This window comes from Panulirus ornatus, chromosome 73, assembly GCF_036320965.1.
Source record: "Panulirus ornatus isolate Po-2019 chromosome 73, ASM3632096v1, whole genome shotgun sequence".
In the NCBI taxonomy this organism is placed as follows: domain Eukaryota; kingdom Metazoa; phylum Arthropoda; class Malacostraca; order Decapoda; family Palinuridae; genus Panulirus; species Panulirus ornatus.
The window spans coordinates 1,540,001-1,557,206 of NC_092296.1; the positions used below are offsets into that span (position 1 = coordinate 1,540,001).

Here is a 17,206-nt window from a genome sequence, read left to right on the forward strand (position 1 = left end):
CCATTAGTGTTGCTGCACACATCCCATTTTTCTCTGTATATTCAATGGTCAGTGTACACAATTTGTCTTTGTGTGAGGTTTACGCTGAAAATTACCCTTGCTTAAAGTAAGGGATGGGTGTATAATCATGCATCACATCTGTGCTTTCCCAACTCAAATTCATGTAATCCTTCCCTCCTCATCTCTTCCTACCTTTCTACACAATCTCTGAGGAACTTCCCACACTAGGCCTCAGTACTTCTGCTTGTAATGCATGCAAGTCCTTTTCCCAATGTCTCATCAAACCTGTGTATCTCGTTTTACATTGACGTTGTACCCTCTTACTCAAGGCCTTAACTTTCCAACACTGATCCAGAACCGTATTACAGAATGTCTGGTGTTATTCCCAAAACTTTCGAAATGACCCACATGGCCCCTACTCCCTAAAAGAAGAAACAGAGCAGCTCTAAATAGTGAACAACTGTACCATTTAATTAGAGTTAACGAAGATTTTAGATAGAAATGAGTTCAAAAAAGTAAATAGACTGAAAGATCAGAATGTCACTTCACTTTTTCAGCTTGTAAAAGCCCCATAGAATTGAAAATCACGTAGAACAAAGCTCTCAAAATAGACACTGGTTACTTAGTAACAAAAGATATTCATCACCTGTGCAGTGAAACAAATTCTTCCCATGCAATCCTGCCACAGCATGCTTAGCACACACTTCTTGACAACAGCTTTAGATCCTTCCCATCAAAACAACGTTATAACCAGCAATCAACCCTTCAAATCTGCTTCACTTCACATCCACAAGGGACATTACGTGTATCTCTTTAGCTTTAAGTTTACAGGCCTTTCTCTTTGAAAAATGTTTTTCTCTCTTTTTGTGCCACATTAGTACATGAGTTTCTGTTCTCCTCCACTATCACAAACACTTTCAGTATGACACAGTGTTCTGTTGCTCTTTGAATTCAGTTGTATTACCCCTCAAACAGAATGAAAAATACCCATGTCTTTTACTACATCATCCTGTGTTCGCAGATTCTCTCTCCCTCAATAGACACAACAGTAACATAAAGCCACACTGCAATGACAAGCACTAAATAACTGCCCCCACCTTCCAACCCAGTCTTGAAATCCACTCAACCAAATTTACAACCACCCATATGGGGGTGGGTTGGACCATTTCTTTCGTCTGTTTCCTTGCGCTACCTCGCAAATGCGGGAGACAGCGACAAAGCAAAAAGAAAAAAAAAATGAAACTAAAGGTTATACTTTCTTTTCTGTGATCTCATCGTCACATCTCTCCAACATTGTATATTTTAATTCAGCATATCACAGGACCCCACATGCGCAGGATGTAGCTTCCACACTAGCATTAAATAGCTGCCCCAACCAATCAAGTTATACAACCCACTTCACCAGACATAGCCATCAGGAACTGCCCTCCCCAGATACATATTACTAGACTCCACCTATCTGTACAGCATTATAAACTTAGATTTGATCTATTATACCTATATCTGTAACACCTGTTCCCATTGGGAACTCCTTCAAGGGGGTGGCCACGACAAAAGTCACGTTATAACTGGAGAACTCCAGTGTTGCTTCTTGTCCAATTTTTTAGCTCACCCTTAGTGGGCCAGTGGCAGAGGGAAACTATAGTGCAATGTTTTCAGAAGTTGCTACCCATTGTTCCCACCAACTGCTATTACCTAATGTTCCATCCTACTTCTTAAGCCTAATGATTTTAGAGTCATCGTAACATAATATCCCTCATGCCTAGAATACAATTTACTCAGTGAGGTTACTATTTGTTCCTGAAGTGCACCTCTCTCACCCCATGACGACAGACACCCAACATCACTGCGCTTCATAACTTATCCTGCCTGGTGGGCATGTTGTATTTATAAAGTGCTGTAGGAACCCCTGTAGAAAGGTGTCATTGGGCAGGATGATAAGATATTTATAATGATAGCATAAGAGAGATATGATGGTAATCCCGATTGAGAGAGTTTACCAAATTGTGCTGAAATGGTCTAGACATTTGGAGAGGATGAGCTAAGAAAGAAAAAAATGCACGTGTCAGAAGTGGAGGGAGGAAGTGGGAAGGGGGAGACCAAGAAGGATATGAAGGGAGAATATAAGGGATTTGGGGGTATCAGGGCTAAAACATTCAGGAGGATGCCAGATGTGTGTGAGTTAAAATGAATTGGATTGTTGTGTGTGGGGGTGACTTATTGTCACTGTGCTGAACCAGGACGCGTAGACCCAGGAAAATTCTGGGGCTTAACTGGTTAGTAGCCCCTTTTGGCTGCATTGTAAATGACAGTTAGAAAGTGATAGTGAGCAAATGAGGCTGTTGTTCATAGGTTCTTGACACTTTTTCTGAGGCATGTGCAATTGTCCATAACGATATGTTATAGGGCCCCAAATCACTGGTTTTTGCTATGGTCGCATAGACCTCTTAGCTGCTGCCTTATAATGCCCACTGCTACCTTACTGAAGCTGGAAAAATGTGAAATGATATAAAGAAAGGAATGTATGTACCTATACTTGTTAGAAATCTGTGTCTCAACGAACCTGTCCCCAATATTTATCACCCCAGCCTATACCGGCTTTTTGTCACTTCAGTTTGCTCTTTGTTAATTTTTCAGTTATGTAGTATGATTTATTTCATGCATCAACATGATGGTGAATTTTTTACCTTTTATATATTTTTGGACAACCTCCTCTTTGATTGTTACAGATGTTAGCTCATAGTGTTTTTTACAGAATGGTTGGGATGTTGATGACATGTTCCGAAAGAATGAGGAAAAATATGGAGTAACTACTTCTTACACTCCTGAAATGGAAGGATACACTACTCCTCTTAATAAACGAAATACTGCAGAATATAGAGAGCGTGAAGAAAAGGCTTCAAGAATTGCAGCAGAAATAATGAAGTCTCCAAATGCACTAGCCGAATTTGAGAATGGAGATGAAGAAGATAAGTATGTATAAAGGATTTACATATATGATGTTCAGATATAACTGCTGTTTGTATATATTCCCAAAAATTTTCAAAGTTGTTAGTTTTGTTAGCATTATTTAGGTAGGTCATCAATGATTGTATATTTGAATTTTGTGTTTCAAAATATGAAAATTGGAGAATAGATTTACCATTTATCTCTGTCTATTGGTTCGGTTATTTATTCCTTCGACTGAAAAGTTTTGCATGAATAACACTCAACAGGGACTAAAAGCAGACCTACTAATCTTATACTCTTCATTGATCCGTTTATTTCATCTGTAGTGACACCATACTTACTAAAAGCTGTTCACTTCAGATATATTGTTCACTAGATTCTCATTTTGTACCACTGCCAGTTATTACCGCCTTTATCAATTTTATCAACATTTATGATTGTTTTAATTGTTATTCATGAGTAAAGTCTAGAAGTATCCAGTAGATAAGGGAGCTTCAAGAATACTTTTGCTCATATCCATTTAGTGTCATCTCTAGTCCTTTAAAGCTTATTATTTTTCATACATCTTCCATTTCTTGCATTAGTGAAGTAGTTCAAGGAACAGACATATAAATGACTTACATCCATTATCTTATGTATAATTCACCAAAGCCAGAGCCCCCTATCCACAATCAGGCCCTATAGATCTTTTCATAATATCCCCAACCACGTCATTTGCCCAGGCTCAGCCCATTGACGACACATCTTCCCTTGAACACCTCACACGATCCTTTATGTTCAAGCCCTGAACCTTCAAAGCATCCATGCCTCCACCTCCTCCTTAGTTTTCCCCTTTTTTTTTTCTATCCTTTCTTCACTCATCCTTTCCTTCTGTCTAAACCATTTCAGCATACCCTCTTTATTTCTCCCATGCACATTCCCCTTTCTTAACCTATTTCCTATTCTTTTGCTTCTATGAATTTTATGCAGTGTTTTCATGTTTATGAATTGGTATGAAGGAAAATCATTGTCTCAGGAAAGTTATGTACTAGACCATAATGCTTTTATAACACAAACAATTTGATCCCTTCATGATGGTGATGTAATTTTAGATCACCCTTGATGTAAGTTTTAGCTTTTCATCAGTGATCTAGTCCAGAGGACAGCTAATGTGTAGAGTCTGTCTTTAAGAAAATTCCAGCCTTGGTTGGCAAGAATGATGAGTGCTATGCCAGCTTGTAGGTAATTCCTCTAACAATAGTTGCATCTTTGGGCTTCTCCTTCACTTTCATTAATTCCTCCCACTTGCTTCCAGTTGCCAAAGTTTTTGCTCACACAGACTTGATATTCAAAATCCTTTCCATATGACTTCTCCATCCCCTCTTATAATATATGTCTTGAAGATTAGCATTTTAATGGCATATGCATTATTTAAATTTCAGATATTCAGCGGTAGTGAGACCAGGTGAGCAACCTCCGGGAGGAATGCCAGGGGGGAAGTATGTACCACCAATGTTAAGAAAAAAGAATCAAAATGGTGGAAAGTTACTACGATCAACACCACCACCCACAGGGGCGAGATACAACTGTCATGGAGGATCCAACCCCCCCACACCCACCTCATCATCATACTCGGGTCCACCTCAGGCTAGTTCAGCCAATCACAGCCCTGTTGGAAGTGTTGCAGGAGCTCCTCCAGCATATCCACCCCAGCAGCAGCCACAGCTCCCTACAACCCACACTCCCTCCCCTACTGCTCATCCCCCTCTACACCGCAACAATTCCCAGGGTGCCCACCATACACACCCCTCAGAGACCAAAGTTAATGGGGATGCAAAGGGCTCCTATGGTAAGTTTAGTGATGTAAGCTATTGATCTTGATGTTTACACATGGGAGATGTCGCTGTTTATCACTTCATAGAAGTGGTGGACAATTTATGGCTTTTTGGTGGTAATACTCCTCACATCATACGGTGTGATTTACTACCGTGAAGTCTGAAGAAACTACATCAGTATGAGTTGGTAAAAATAAGTGCATAAAGAGTTCAGTAAGATGCTAGAGCATTAGATGTTGAATGGATGTAAAATCTAACAAAGTTGTACTTTGTGAATGCATGGAATTGACCAAGCTTTGGAAAGAAGGGATTAAAAAGTACTTTCTTAGGCCTTAGAGCAACTGACCCAAGGCAGAGACTCCCTCAGGTGGTGACTGTGGGTAGGTGGCTGAGAGGCACCATCTTCACTTTAGTAGATTGTCGATGGTGTGAAAGCCTGTAGAATTCAATGTTTTTTTATGTTTTTTTTTTTTACATTGTACTATTAATTTGATGGAGAATTGGATGTTGTGGTTGTATTTGGTTATTGGGAGTGAAGTTCAGGTGACATGGTTGTGGGAAAGCTAAAGTTCAGTGTAAGATCTTGCAAAAAGAAGAATAATTGAATGAATTTGTATCGATTATGTAAGATAACTACATTAATTTCTTTCATGTCCGAGCTACAACTTAAAGATGTGAAAGCAATGTTTATTCCCATAGAAAAGAAGAGATGTAGAGATGGTTAGCTTATATTATGTGGTTAGTATTAGGAGGTAGATGGAAAAAGAGAGGATGAGAAAGGTATATAGTTTGAAGAAATTGTAGGAGGGATGTATGGTAGATTTCTTGCCTGAAAACTGATTGTGAAGTAAGAAAATTGAATTGAGTGAGAAACTAAGTTACTGAAGTTTGAAGTAAAGAGTGGTGAAAAAAGCGAAGGATAAAGCGAGAAGTTACTAATATGTGTAAAGGATAATTTGTTTGGATTTATGGGAACTCTTATAAATCATTGTTGGGAAATAGTGTGGCCTTGTTTGATTTTGCTCATTTTTATTGGAACTTTTGTGAATTTCAGTCAGAGTAGTGGGTTTTGGAATGGTAGAATTGGGTTAGGAAATTTTTTAAAGAAATTTGGTTAACATGATTATAATAATCCTTAGAATATGGACACTTGAGAATTTTGGGCTCATTGCTTTCCCTCATAGGCTGGTGGATATTTGTATATTATATAATGCTGGAAGTGTAATGTCACTTTTGATGGAGGAAGATATTTTTTGTGATGTTTCTCATAGGCATCAAAGCCTTCCTTTATTTATCTTTCAGATCGTAGAAGTCATGAAGGTTCCCTCAGCGATTCCAATAGAGAAAGTCAGCATAACAATAATATTAATAATAAGCAAGATTTACATAATCGACAACACCATGGACCTCCTCATAGTGATGGTCCACACACTGTCCAGCAGCAGCAGCAGCAGCAGAAGCCTGTGCAGCAAAAAGCCTCCGCCCTCTCAGCAACACCAGCATCAGCCTGGGCAGCATACGAGCCATGTACCTCCTGTTCAGGTTGTTGACCACCGCAAGCCTGAGCCACGGGAGCAAAGGGAACCTCGTAAGCAGCGCACCAATAAGGAAGAACACTTTGCGGGTTTGAGGAAATTTGGCGAAGACTTTAAGCTCTCTGAGCCAACTGAGAATAAATCACAAGTACAACATCAACAGCACCAGCAACACCAACAACACCAGCAGCAGCACCAGCATCAGCAGCAGCAACAACACCAGCACCAGCATCAGCACCAGCACCAGCAACAGCATCATCAGCAACAACAGCACCAGCAGCAACAGCACCAGCAGCAGTCACAGCACCAGCAGCAGCCACAGCACCAACAGCAACCTCAGCCACAGCAGCAGCCTCAGCCACAACAGCAACCCCAGCAACAGCAGCAACCCCAGCAACAGCAGCAAGCCCCACCACAGCACCAGCCTCAGCCACAGCAACAGCCTCAGCCACAACAACAGCCTCAGCCACAACAGCAACCTCAGCCACAGCAGCAACCTCAGCCCCAGCAACAGCCTCAGCCTCAACAGCAGTTGCAGCCTCAGCATCAGCAGCAGCCACAGCAGCAGCCATCACAACCACAACCTCAGCCTCAACCACAACAGCAACCGCAGACACAGCCGCAATTACAGCAGCAGCCACAGCCACCACCGCAGCCTCAGCCACCACCACAGCCTCAGCAGCAGCAGCAACATCAGCATCAGCATCAACATCATCATCAACAACAACAGCAACATCAACACCAGCATCACCAGCAGCAACAGCAGCCTCAACAGCAGCAACAGCAACAACCACCACAGCAGCAGCAGCAGCTTCCTATACCACAGCAGCACCTTCCCCCACAGCACCTTCCTCCTCAGCAGCATCCACAACAGAGGCAGACACCACCTGTGTCAACACCAGTGCCTCCTGGACCACCCCAGACAGTACCACAGAGTTCGCACCACCCGCAGAACCCACCCACAATGACCATGAGCCCGGCAGCAGAAATGAATAAGCCTCATGAGGACATCGACAAGATAGCATCTGCTGTATCGCAATCAAAACTCAACCCCAATGCTAAAGAATTTGTGTTCAACCCCAATGCAAAGCCTTTTAGTCCAGTGAGTATTATCCCTCCAGACTTGTTTGTAAAAAATGCATCTATCTTGACTGTATATGATTTTCACTTGTGTGGCCTCTGGAATGGTACTGATTGTTGATGAGGGACTGTGATATATTGCAAGAAAATTTATATTGGATTTTAGTTATGGTAGCAAACGTACATCTAGGAATCAAGCATCCTTTCCCATTTTGCAGATCTGCAGGGTTGGGACACCAAGTTTGCAAAATAATCCCATAAAACCTTTCACAAAAGTGGCAAAATGAAACTGCTTTTAACAACAGATCTAGTCATGTTATCAGGTAGTGTGTAAATGGCTGAAAGTTTAAGACTTAGTTAGGAGAGGGAATTTTGACTTCAACACATTTTTTATGGGATAGGTTGAGAGGTTGTGGAACTTTCAATTAGAAGAAAGTGAATTGTTAGTGGGAAGGTGTGGAAATATTTATTAGGATGAGTATTCTGAAAATGTGTGATTGCAAGTGTGTATGCATACACATTTAGTTCTTAAATTCAAGTGTGCAAGTTACTCAAAATTTTGCATGTATACTATTTTAAGGGAAGAGCAGGTTGAAGATAGCATCTGGAAAGAACGAGGAAGAGAAGTTGATGTAGATCCATGGGAGAGACTGGATGTCATGGATGACTTGAATGGATAGGTGATAGGTTAGTCAAGAAGGGTTATGGTATTAAGTGTTAAGGCACAAGAAGATACAGACCACCTGAGAAAAGAATAGATGAAGAATGAGTTGATTTGAGCTGGAGATATTTCAGGTGAAGATGTTAGAGGAATGGAATCATTTTAGATGTAGAAATGTGTGAATGGAGAATTTGGTTTCATAATGTTTCAACAAAATGTGTAAAGAGAAACATTAAGAAATGCTCATACTAGAATGGACTTGTCATGTTTTACCTTAACGCAGTGGACATGGGTTGGAGATATGTTTGAGTGACCTAAGAATGCTTGAGGATATATTTGAGTAACCTGAGAGACAGTTTGCGAGAGACAGTTTGCGTCTGCTCTACCCCATTGATTTGGGAGTGTTATTGATAGTCTCAGAATAGATCTCTCAATTATATTTTTGCTTATTTTCACATTGGTTTTCTATGAACATTTTATGCATCTTTAATTTCATAACATTTTACAGCGTTCGCCAAGCACAACCACTCCCCCACGGCCTCATACACCCCAAACTCCACAGATTCCACCGAATCAGCCAACCCATATTGCTGGAGGACCTCCTGTGGGTTTACCTCAGACAATGGTAATAACCTCCCAGCCCTTTGCAGTACAGTCTCAGCCTCCACGATTCCCCAAGAGAGGTAAGGCAGTTCTACAGTTTCTTCTGATAACTTGATAGATACTGTCAATTTCCTTGAATTGATTTTCATCATCACTGTTGAATTTTACCAGGTAACTGTTCCCCGTTTGGAAATGCTCCACAGATATGAAATGAGTGAAATTGTGTTGTGGGGGTCAAGGGTGGAGGGAAAGTGAGTTTTAAGTAGGGTTGAGGGTCAAGTGAGGGGAGGTGAGTTTGAATGGAGAAAAACTGGAGGAAGTGAAGTGTTTTAGATATCTGGGAGTGGATCTGGCAGTGGATGGAACCATGGAAGCGGAAGTGGATCATAGGGTGGGGGAGGGGGCGAAAATTCTGGGAGCCTTGAAGAATGTGTGGAAGTCGAGAACATTATCTCGGAAAGCAAAAATGGGTATGTTTGAAGGAATAGTAGTTCCAACAATGTTGTATGGTTGCGAGGCGTGGGCTATGGATAGAGTTGTGCGCAGGAGGATGGATGTGCTGGAAATGAGATGTTTGAGGACAATGTGTGGTGTGAGGTGGTTTGATCGAGTAAGTAACGTAAGGGTAAGAGAGATGTGTGGAAATAAAAAGAGCGTGGTTGAGAGAGCAGAAGAGGGTGTTTTGAAATGGTTTGGGCACATGGAGAGAATGAGTGAGGAAAGATTGACCAAGAGGATATATGTGTCGGAGGTGGAGGGAACGAGGAGAAGAGGGAGACCAAATTGGAGGTGGAAAGATGGAGTGAAAAAGATTTTGTGTGATCGGGGCCTGAACATGCAGGAGGGTGAAAGGAGGGCAAGAAATAGAGTGAATTGGAGCGATGTGGTATACCGGGGTTGACGTGCTGTCAGTGGATTGAATCGGGGCATGTGAAGCGTCTGGGGTAAACCATGGAAAGCTGTGTAGGTATGTATATTTGCGTGTGTGGACGTATGTATATACATGTGTATGGGGGTGGGTTGGGCCATTTCTTTCGTCTGTTTCCTTGCGCTACCTCGCAAACGCGGGAGACCGACAAAGCAAAAAAAAAAAAAAAAGATTGGAATTGACAATTATAAGTGAGTTAGCGAAGAGGAAGAAAATATCATTTATGGAGGAAAAGAAAAAAGAGAGTAGGGAATATGACAAAATCCTTAAATGGCACTGCTGACTGCATTGTAACTGGAAGCTGTTCATTAGGGAACATAGGAGAAAAAGCAAATTAAGGAAATTTAGAGCAGACTTATGCTATAGCTTGTTAAATGCTTTGAAAATGTTGAGGATCATGATCAAGGATTTGCCAGTGTCCTTGAAAGAGGTGATTCATAGGTGTGAGGGTATTTCCAGTTGTTGAAAGAAAAGGTTTTGTGAAGCTGTTGGGTAGACCCACTTCCGACTGGCTGTAGATGTGAGAGCAGACACCCGCTTTATTACCAGGAGAATGAAAGCTGTGTGAAACCTGCCATAATGTGTCTCCACCATTGCTGTTAAACATCTTTGTCACTGATGGCTTAGTACCTCATGTATTTTGTATGGTTACTATCTTTGTATTGTGTATTTACATGTATTTACACATAATTGCTCTTCTACCACCTGAATGAGGTAGTCTCTGGAATAGATGAACAACAGCCTCATTTGCATACATCCACTCTAGTTATCATGTATAATGCACCAAGAAAACAGATCCTACCATTCACAGCTGAACTATGCAGACTATTCCATGGTTTACCCTGGCTGCTTCATATGTATCAGTTGAGCCCATTGATAGCACATGGGTAGTAGTTGGTTGGCAGCTACTGATCAGGGAGGTATATTACCAGAACTACCCACTTGGGTATTGTAAGGGTTTCTGATGACTCCGTAGTTAGCTGGCACTCCAGTAGTCGTTAAGTTGTGCCCCTTTGACCCAGGAAACTGTCTTTTCTGCCTTACCCTCACATGGGCTGCTGGCACCTGACAACATTTACAAAACTTATTCTTCATAACTGTAGATTTTCCTACGGTGAGTGCTATGTGCTAACCCTGCCCAGCAGAAAAAATGTTGGGAGCTATAGATAGAAGTAATAAGTAGGAATGTTAGATGGTAGTAGATTGGAACATTAGGAAGTTGGGAGCTATAGATAGAAGTAATAAGTAGGTATGTTAGATGGTAGTAGATTAGAACATTAGGCAGGAACATTATGTAGACACATTAGCTAGGTAGGGACATTAGGTAGGAGCCTCTAAAAACACTGCACTAGAGTTGCCCTCTGCCATTGGCCTATTAAGGATGAGGCACTAAAGGCTAAGAAGCAACACTCGAGTTGAATAGTTATGGAGACTCTCTTGCCATGGCCACCCCCTTGAGGGAATTACCAAAGGGAATGGACATTAGAGGTATAGATAGATAGACAGACAGCACTTACACCCTGTGTTCCACATCAGTCTAATTCGTGTAATTGAATGATTTATATGAACTTGTGCATAGTTAGACATGATCCAAGTTTATGGCTATCACTGAAACAAGATGCATAAAGGCTTCTTTCCTACATGTCTGGGCTAAACCATGGAAAGATCTGTAGGGCGTAGATGTGGATAGGGAGCTGTGGTTTTGGTGCATTACACATGCGGCCTTTTTTGTCTGTTTTTCCTGGCGCTACCTTGCTGAAGCGAGGGAAGGGATAGTGATGCTGTTTCCTGTGGGGCAGGGTAGCAGCAGGAATGTTTGAAGGCCAGCAAGTATGAATATGTACATGTGTATATATGTATGTATATGTTGATATATATATGTGTGTATATGGGCGTTTATATTTGTATGAGTGGATGGGCCATTCTTTGTCTGTTTCCGGTGTTACCTCGCTGACACGGGAAACAGCTATTAGGTATAATGATAATGTGTATATGTTGATATGTATGTGTATGTATATGTGCATGTATGGCCGTTTATGTATCTTATGTATAAATAAATGTATATGAATGGATGGGCCATTCTTTGTTTCCTGGCTTTACCTCACTGGTGCAGGAAACAGTGTTAATATTAAGTATGGTAAAATAGAAAAAAAGATAATGATAGAATATGAATATATTTCCTACTTTTTATAAAGCACTTGTAACAAGTGTGTGCTTTTGTGCTCATCCTAATATCATTGATACAGCTTGATAGGGAATAAGACTGGAATAAGGCTGGACCAAAACACATCCCCATTTGGTTTGTTACGCATTACAGGAAATGGCATTTAATCATCCGGGTATTTCTTTTTGAATTGAATTTATAATATGATACGTCTTAGTCATTACTTACATGTATGGGAACAAACGTCTTATGTTTGACCTGCAGGAATACCTGTCATGGGAATAGTAATTCATAAAAAAGTTTGAAATTAGAATAATAAGAATGATTACTCAAGGCAGTAATTTCTGATTCTCAAGAAACTTTTGCTGCAGTCAAGACAACCCTTTGTACTTTTTTTCTTTTTTCCTAGTTCCTGTGGGTAATAGCCAGCGTCCGGAGTACACTTCACCAATGCAGGTGGCAGCTGCAACAGGTCCACCCATCCTGGCTCCAGCACCCATGAACACACAAGCACAGGCCATTACTGCTGTACAAATACCATCAAATATTTTGCCTTTGACACAGCACTACCAGGTATCTAATTAATGGTATTTCAGTTATCAGAGTGGCAATAGATGAGACATTTTGTGTGATTTTTCACTTAAAACATCATTGTTATATTTTTATGTTGTGTTTTGTCATCTTTTCAGTGAGTTTATAGATATTTGTTTTATTTCAGCAATATCCAAGTGTCCCTATGATGTTAAGATTCCCTCATGCTGGCATGCCTATGGTGACAGCAATGGTACCAACATCTATGGGTTTATGTCATCAGAATCCAGATTCCCAGCAGCAGTCGCAGCAACATGGACATCAAACAATGTATATGACTCAAGCAAGCATACCACCTCACCAGCCACACCCAGCGCACACTCCTGGCCCAGTTCCTCAGCCTACCCAGCCACCCACCCCACAGAACCCGGGTGGGGGTAGTGGACCTCCAAATATGCCTAATCCACCATCAACTCCAGGACCCACTCCACAGCCCCTAATATACCCCCACATGGGAGGACAGCCATCTTTACCTCAACACTTGCCACAACACTCCCCTCACCCTGCCCAGTCACCTCATGCTCCTCAATATCCTGGAGCTGGACAGGGTGCAGCAGCTGCTGCTGCAGGTGGTCATCATGGAGGACCTGGCCAACAGATGGCCACTCAATTTGTGCTACCTCCACACATGATGCACCATTCAGGGCCTCCCCCACATTCAGCTACGGCACACATTCCCTCCTCCATGGCGGGCTTCACTCCTACGTCATCACCTGCAGTACCGCAAATACCTTCGGGTCATATTCAATACTTCCCAAGTAAGCACCACCCAAGGTTCACACACTGAGGTGCTGCCTAAGCTAGGTGAAAAAATAATAGAAGTTATATCAACAGTAATGAGGTAGTTCCTCAGTGAATATTGCTTTCTGTTTGTAAAATGTTTCATTGCCATTATTTGATCTGAATAAACTACTGGAATTTGTAGTAGGATTTTTGTGAATTTGTATCGCATATCTGAACCTTGGCATATCTGGCATTGTGAAACGAGATGCTCATGAGCTGAAACGGTGTTTGTGCCCACAGGTACAGCCGGCAGCCATGGTCACCACATGCCCCTCGTCCATCACAGCCAATGAAGCCTGGGCTTAGTAGGAGCAAATCCACACTTATACCCCAGCCTTCAGCCGCGTCTACCTGAGTGTCTGGCCTCCGTACAGGGTGGGACTTGATCTGTGCGGGGATGTCGGGGATGTTTTGTTGCTGTTGTCATATTGAGAGATGTATTTAGGGTAGCTCAGTTAATATATTGAACTTGTTTGTAGCTGATATGTCAGTGATGTATGGAGCACTTTGCTAAATTTTTATACATATTGTAAATGAAAATGTAAGGGGACTTTATGCAAGGGGTTATAATACGGGTATTCTCCCTTTGTTTTCCCCTCTTTAACATAATGCATTTTAGTATTACAAGAGTTTTACATGAAATGCCAATAATTATTATTCTGACTTCACGCTCCTGCAATGATTACGCAACCAAGATATTGTTAGGTATGGAGATTGGTATTTATTGTTGAGATTTAGGAAGAAGCTTTATTATGAGGCCTTTGCTTCTCTAAGAGGAGGCCTTAAAGTCTTAGGTGTAGAATTATGATTTTATCAAGAGTCATGTGACAGATAACATGCATATGACTTGAGAATGTATTGGTGCCAAGTTTCAGGTGGGCAGGCTGGAGAGCTGGGTGATCTAAAAGAATTTAAATGAACCTCGATGGTTTCCTGAAAATTTTTTGATATGTATGTATGTGATGAACTTATGTGAGTGGCAATATTCTATGAGTGACGAGTTGATGAGGGGTCTGTCAGACAGCTAGTCTAACAAATGTTACTGCTGAAATGTGATTTGCCTTATCATTTTATAATAAGCCTCATTCTAATTGAAAATGTGTAGTGACGGCACGTTGAGCCATATTGCAAGTTGAGCCATACAGCAACTTTATTACATAGGGCTCCTTGTCACACATTTTGTACGGACTTACTAAACATTTCAAGGCTTATGTAAATCCCCCCTCCCTCTCCCTCCCTCTCCTTCTTCTTAAAACACTTATGCAAATACATTGCACACACTCACTCTGACACACACACACGTATATACATACATATTTAACCTAGTGCTTTTTCTTCTAGTCTCACAAACCAACAACTGGTGTCACACTCGGTCATCACTAGGATAAAGTGTGACTGCCATAGTATCTGCATCCTCATTCCTTCAAAGTTTCCTTATGTAATCTGAAAAGGATTAAGCCTGGAGCCAAGGTCACACTTCTTTGCCGGTTAAAACTTCTGACTGTCTCCATGGCCTTCTTGATATGTGGCCTAGATCCCTAAATCTCTGGTTGATGCTGCTGCAGTTTTGTGTAATAAGTCTGAAAATTAAGATTTTTGTTTTTTAAATAAATCTAAAAGTCACTGAGCCTGACATAGCTCTTATATTTCTTGATACTCTGTCCTTTTCATTTTTCCAGTGGCAACTGTGGGTATACTCCTGTAAAATAATAAGTAAATTGTGGGCCTTAGAAAGAGTTCTGAAGGGCTCATTTTCAAAGTTGCTCTTGAAAAAACTTCATTGAAGATGAGCTAGTGTTTATTTTGTATGAAAAGCAAGAGGACTCGCTAGTCGCTCAGTTACAACCATCATATGTATATTTCTTTTGTATTAAGTGAGGAAATGAAAGATAAACAAGTTATTGTTACAATTTGTTGATGCATTACATGAAACATTTTTTGTATAAAGCTACTCCACCTCATCGTCATCCATGAATATCTGAAGATTCAATGTCTTGTACATGAGTACTACGTGCTGTTGCCTACTGAGGTTAACAGAACAGCCATAGAAGGCATAAGATGAGTGTGTTTCACTGCAAAACTGCAGTGTCTTGAAATATCCATCTAACTGAGGATGAGGGTTGTCTCTGGAAGCCATATAGATTAGTGTGATTATACTTGGCAGGATGCTTGTGATTTTTATTTTTTAATACTAAACTGTTTGGAAAGTGTGTGGAAATTGAGACTATTCTGACAGCTATGATATGGATGCAAAGGGTTAATATGCAATGTGGGTGTTTTCTTGTTTTCCACTTTTATATTTTTTTATATAAGGATTGGTGTTCTGATGGCATTTCCAAGATCAGTCACTTAGCAAAACTGGTAGATCAAAATATGTTAATCTGAATGTTCAGTTTTCTCCTGTGAACTAAGTATAGTTATTATGATTGTTAATTGGCCCATGTGTATAAATCCCTTGCAGTAAAGTTTTGTGCATGAGAGAGAGAATATTAAAAGATTTATTTATATGTGCAGTGTGAATGTTGATTGCTTTGCACTCAAAGTGTGTGTGAAACAAGTTCACTGTTCCCCTGTCTTTAAAAGCATTCCCTTCTTCAGCCAATACAACTTTTTCTATCACCTGTCGTTAGCATCTCATCTCTACTTGCTGATGTGAACAGCTGACTTCTTTAGTAGGGATCATAAGACTCTGGACCACAGGTCGCTCTAGGGGTGAGTGTCACATAGTCTGTTATTTGTAAATCAGCCATAGAGCGATTGATTGGTCTGGAGATTTTTTGTTTGGACCACACCAGCAGCAAGAATAATTGGTGTTTCCTTCGAAATTTGGCTTCAGGCATTAAACCAGACAACGGTGTGTCATCAGAGTCAGGGATAGATTACAATTGAATGCAAAACATTTTCTTAATCTTTTTATAAATCTCCTTTGCAGAGAATCCTTGACTTCACCAAATCTTTAACTTTATTTGGCATACAAATTCATGGGCTTATGTTATTGACACACCAGTGGGTAGTGAGAATCCGTGACTTCACCATATCTTTTAACATGTTTTGATATACAAGTTTATCATTGAATCTGTTATTTATTTTCCCAAATAGAATTTCAGTGATGTGCATATTCTGCTGCTGCAGTAGGATGACTTTAATGATATTGATTGCCCAAGTCACCTGGGAGTTTAAGTGGATTAGTAATAACAGAAAATAGTAAAATTCCGATAATTTTTTATAAGAAATGAGGTAGTCAAGGAATATAAAAATTTTGTCTTTTAGGCAACCTCCTTTGGGTTTTACGTACAGAATCTCCACGGTGACCTTAGTCAAATATTTTGATGAAAATCTTGCCTTGTATTTCATACTTAGGTTTCACCAAGTAACTTCCTTTAGTGAATTGGTTACATTATCCTAACTGCTTATGTAAAAACTATACAGATTTTTAAAAAATGTTCATTTAATAGTTGTATATTATTATTCCACCAGAATGTGGTTCACACTTTTGAATACCATAACCTTGAAGAGTCAGGATACATGACTGTCCTGACATAACCCTCCTCCATCTTGACTTGATTCTCACCTTTTGCTTGTTCTTTGCACCTGACCCATTCCAAGCTACATCCATTGATCTATGCCCATGACAGGATGACTTCTCATGTTTTCATCTTTACATTTCCATCATTCTTCCTTTCTTTACTTGATTTTTTTCCCTTCTTTTGTGAAGTAGAGTAATTTAGGACGTGAAACAGAGGCAGGGTGCCACATAGGAAATTTATTTATTGATTGAATCATTGATAGCTTACTGAATAAGCCTCTCTGATCTTTCTTGCAGGGGAATAATGATACTGGATCATTCTTGTATGAAACTTTCTACGTTTTTATTCATAATTATAATTTAAATATAAAACCCTTTGTTGAAATTATGTATATATATATATATATATATATATATATATATATATATATATATATATATATATGGTGAATTTGAAAAAGCTCTGACAGCATTACTGGCTAGAAAGTATTTCTTGGTAATTATGAAAAGGATCCATTGAATTTTAGAGGGAAGAATATCTTTTCAACATGAAGCATTGTGTCACACTTATT

General features: G+C 40.3%; 1 protein-coding gene across 1 annotated transcript in view; it reads left to right on the plus strand.

The window, feature by feature from the left end:
* Nucleotides 1-16,560, plus strand: part of LOC139748379 (uncharacterized) — a 30,580-nt gene extending 14,020 nt beyond the window's left edge. Inside the window, 8 exon segments of the mRNA XM_071661492.1 lie at nt 2,756-2,973; nt 4,371-4,777; nt 6,066-6,235; nt 6,237-7,400; nt 8,548-8,722; nt 12,144-12,307; nt 12,453-13,083; nt 13,349-16,560. Of these exon segments, the coding sequence (XP_071517593.1) occupies nt 2,756-2,973; nt 4,371-4,777; nt 6,066-6,235; nt 6,237-7,400; nt 8,548-8,722; nt 12,144-12,307; nt 12,453-13,083; nt 13,349-13,401 (2,982 nt within the window). The 3' untranslated portion in view covers nt 13,402-16,560.
* The last annotated feature ends 646 nt before the right edge of the window (nt 16,561-17,206 follow it).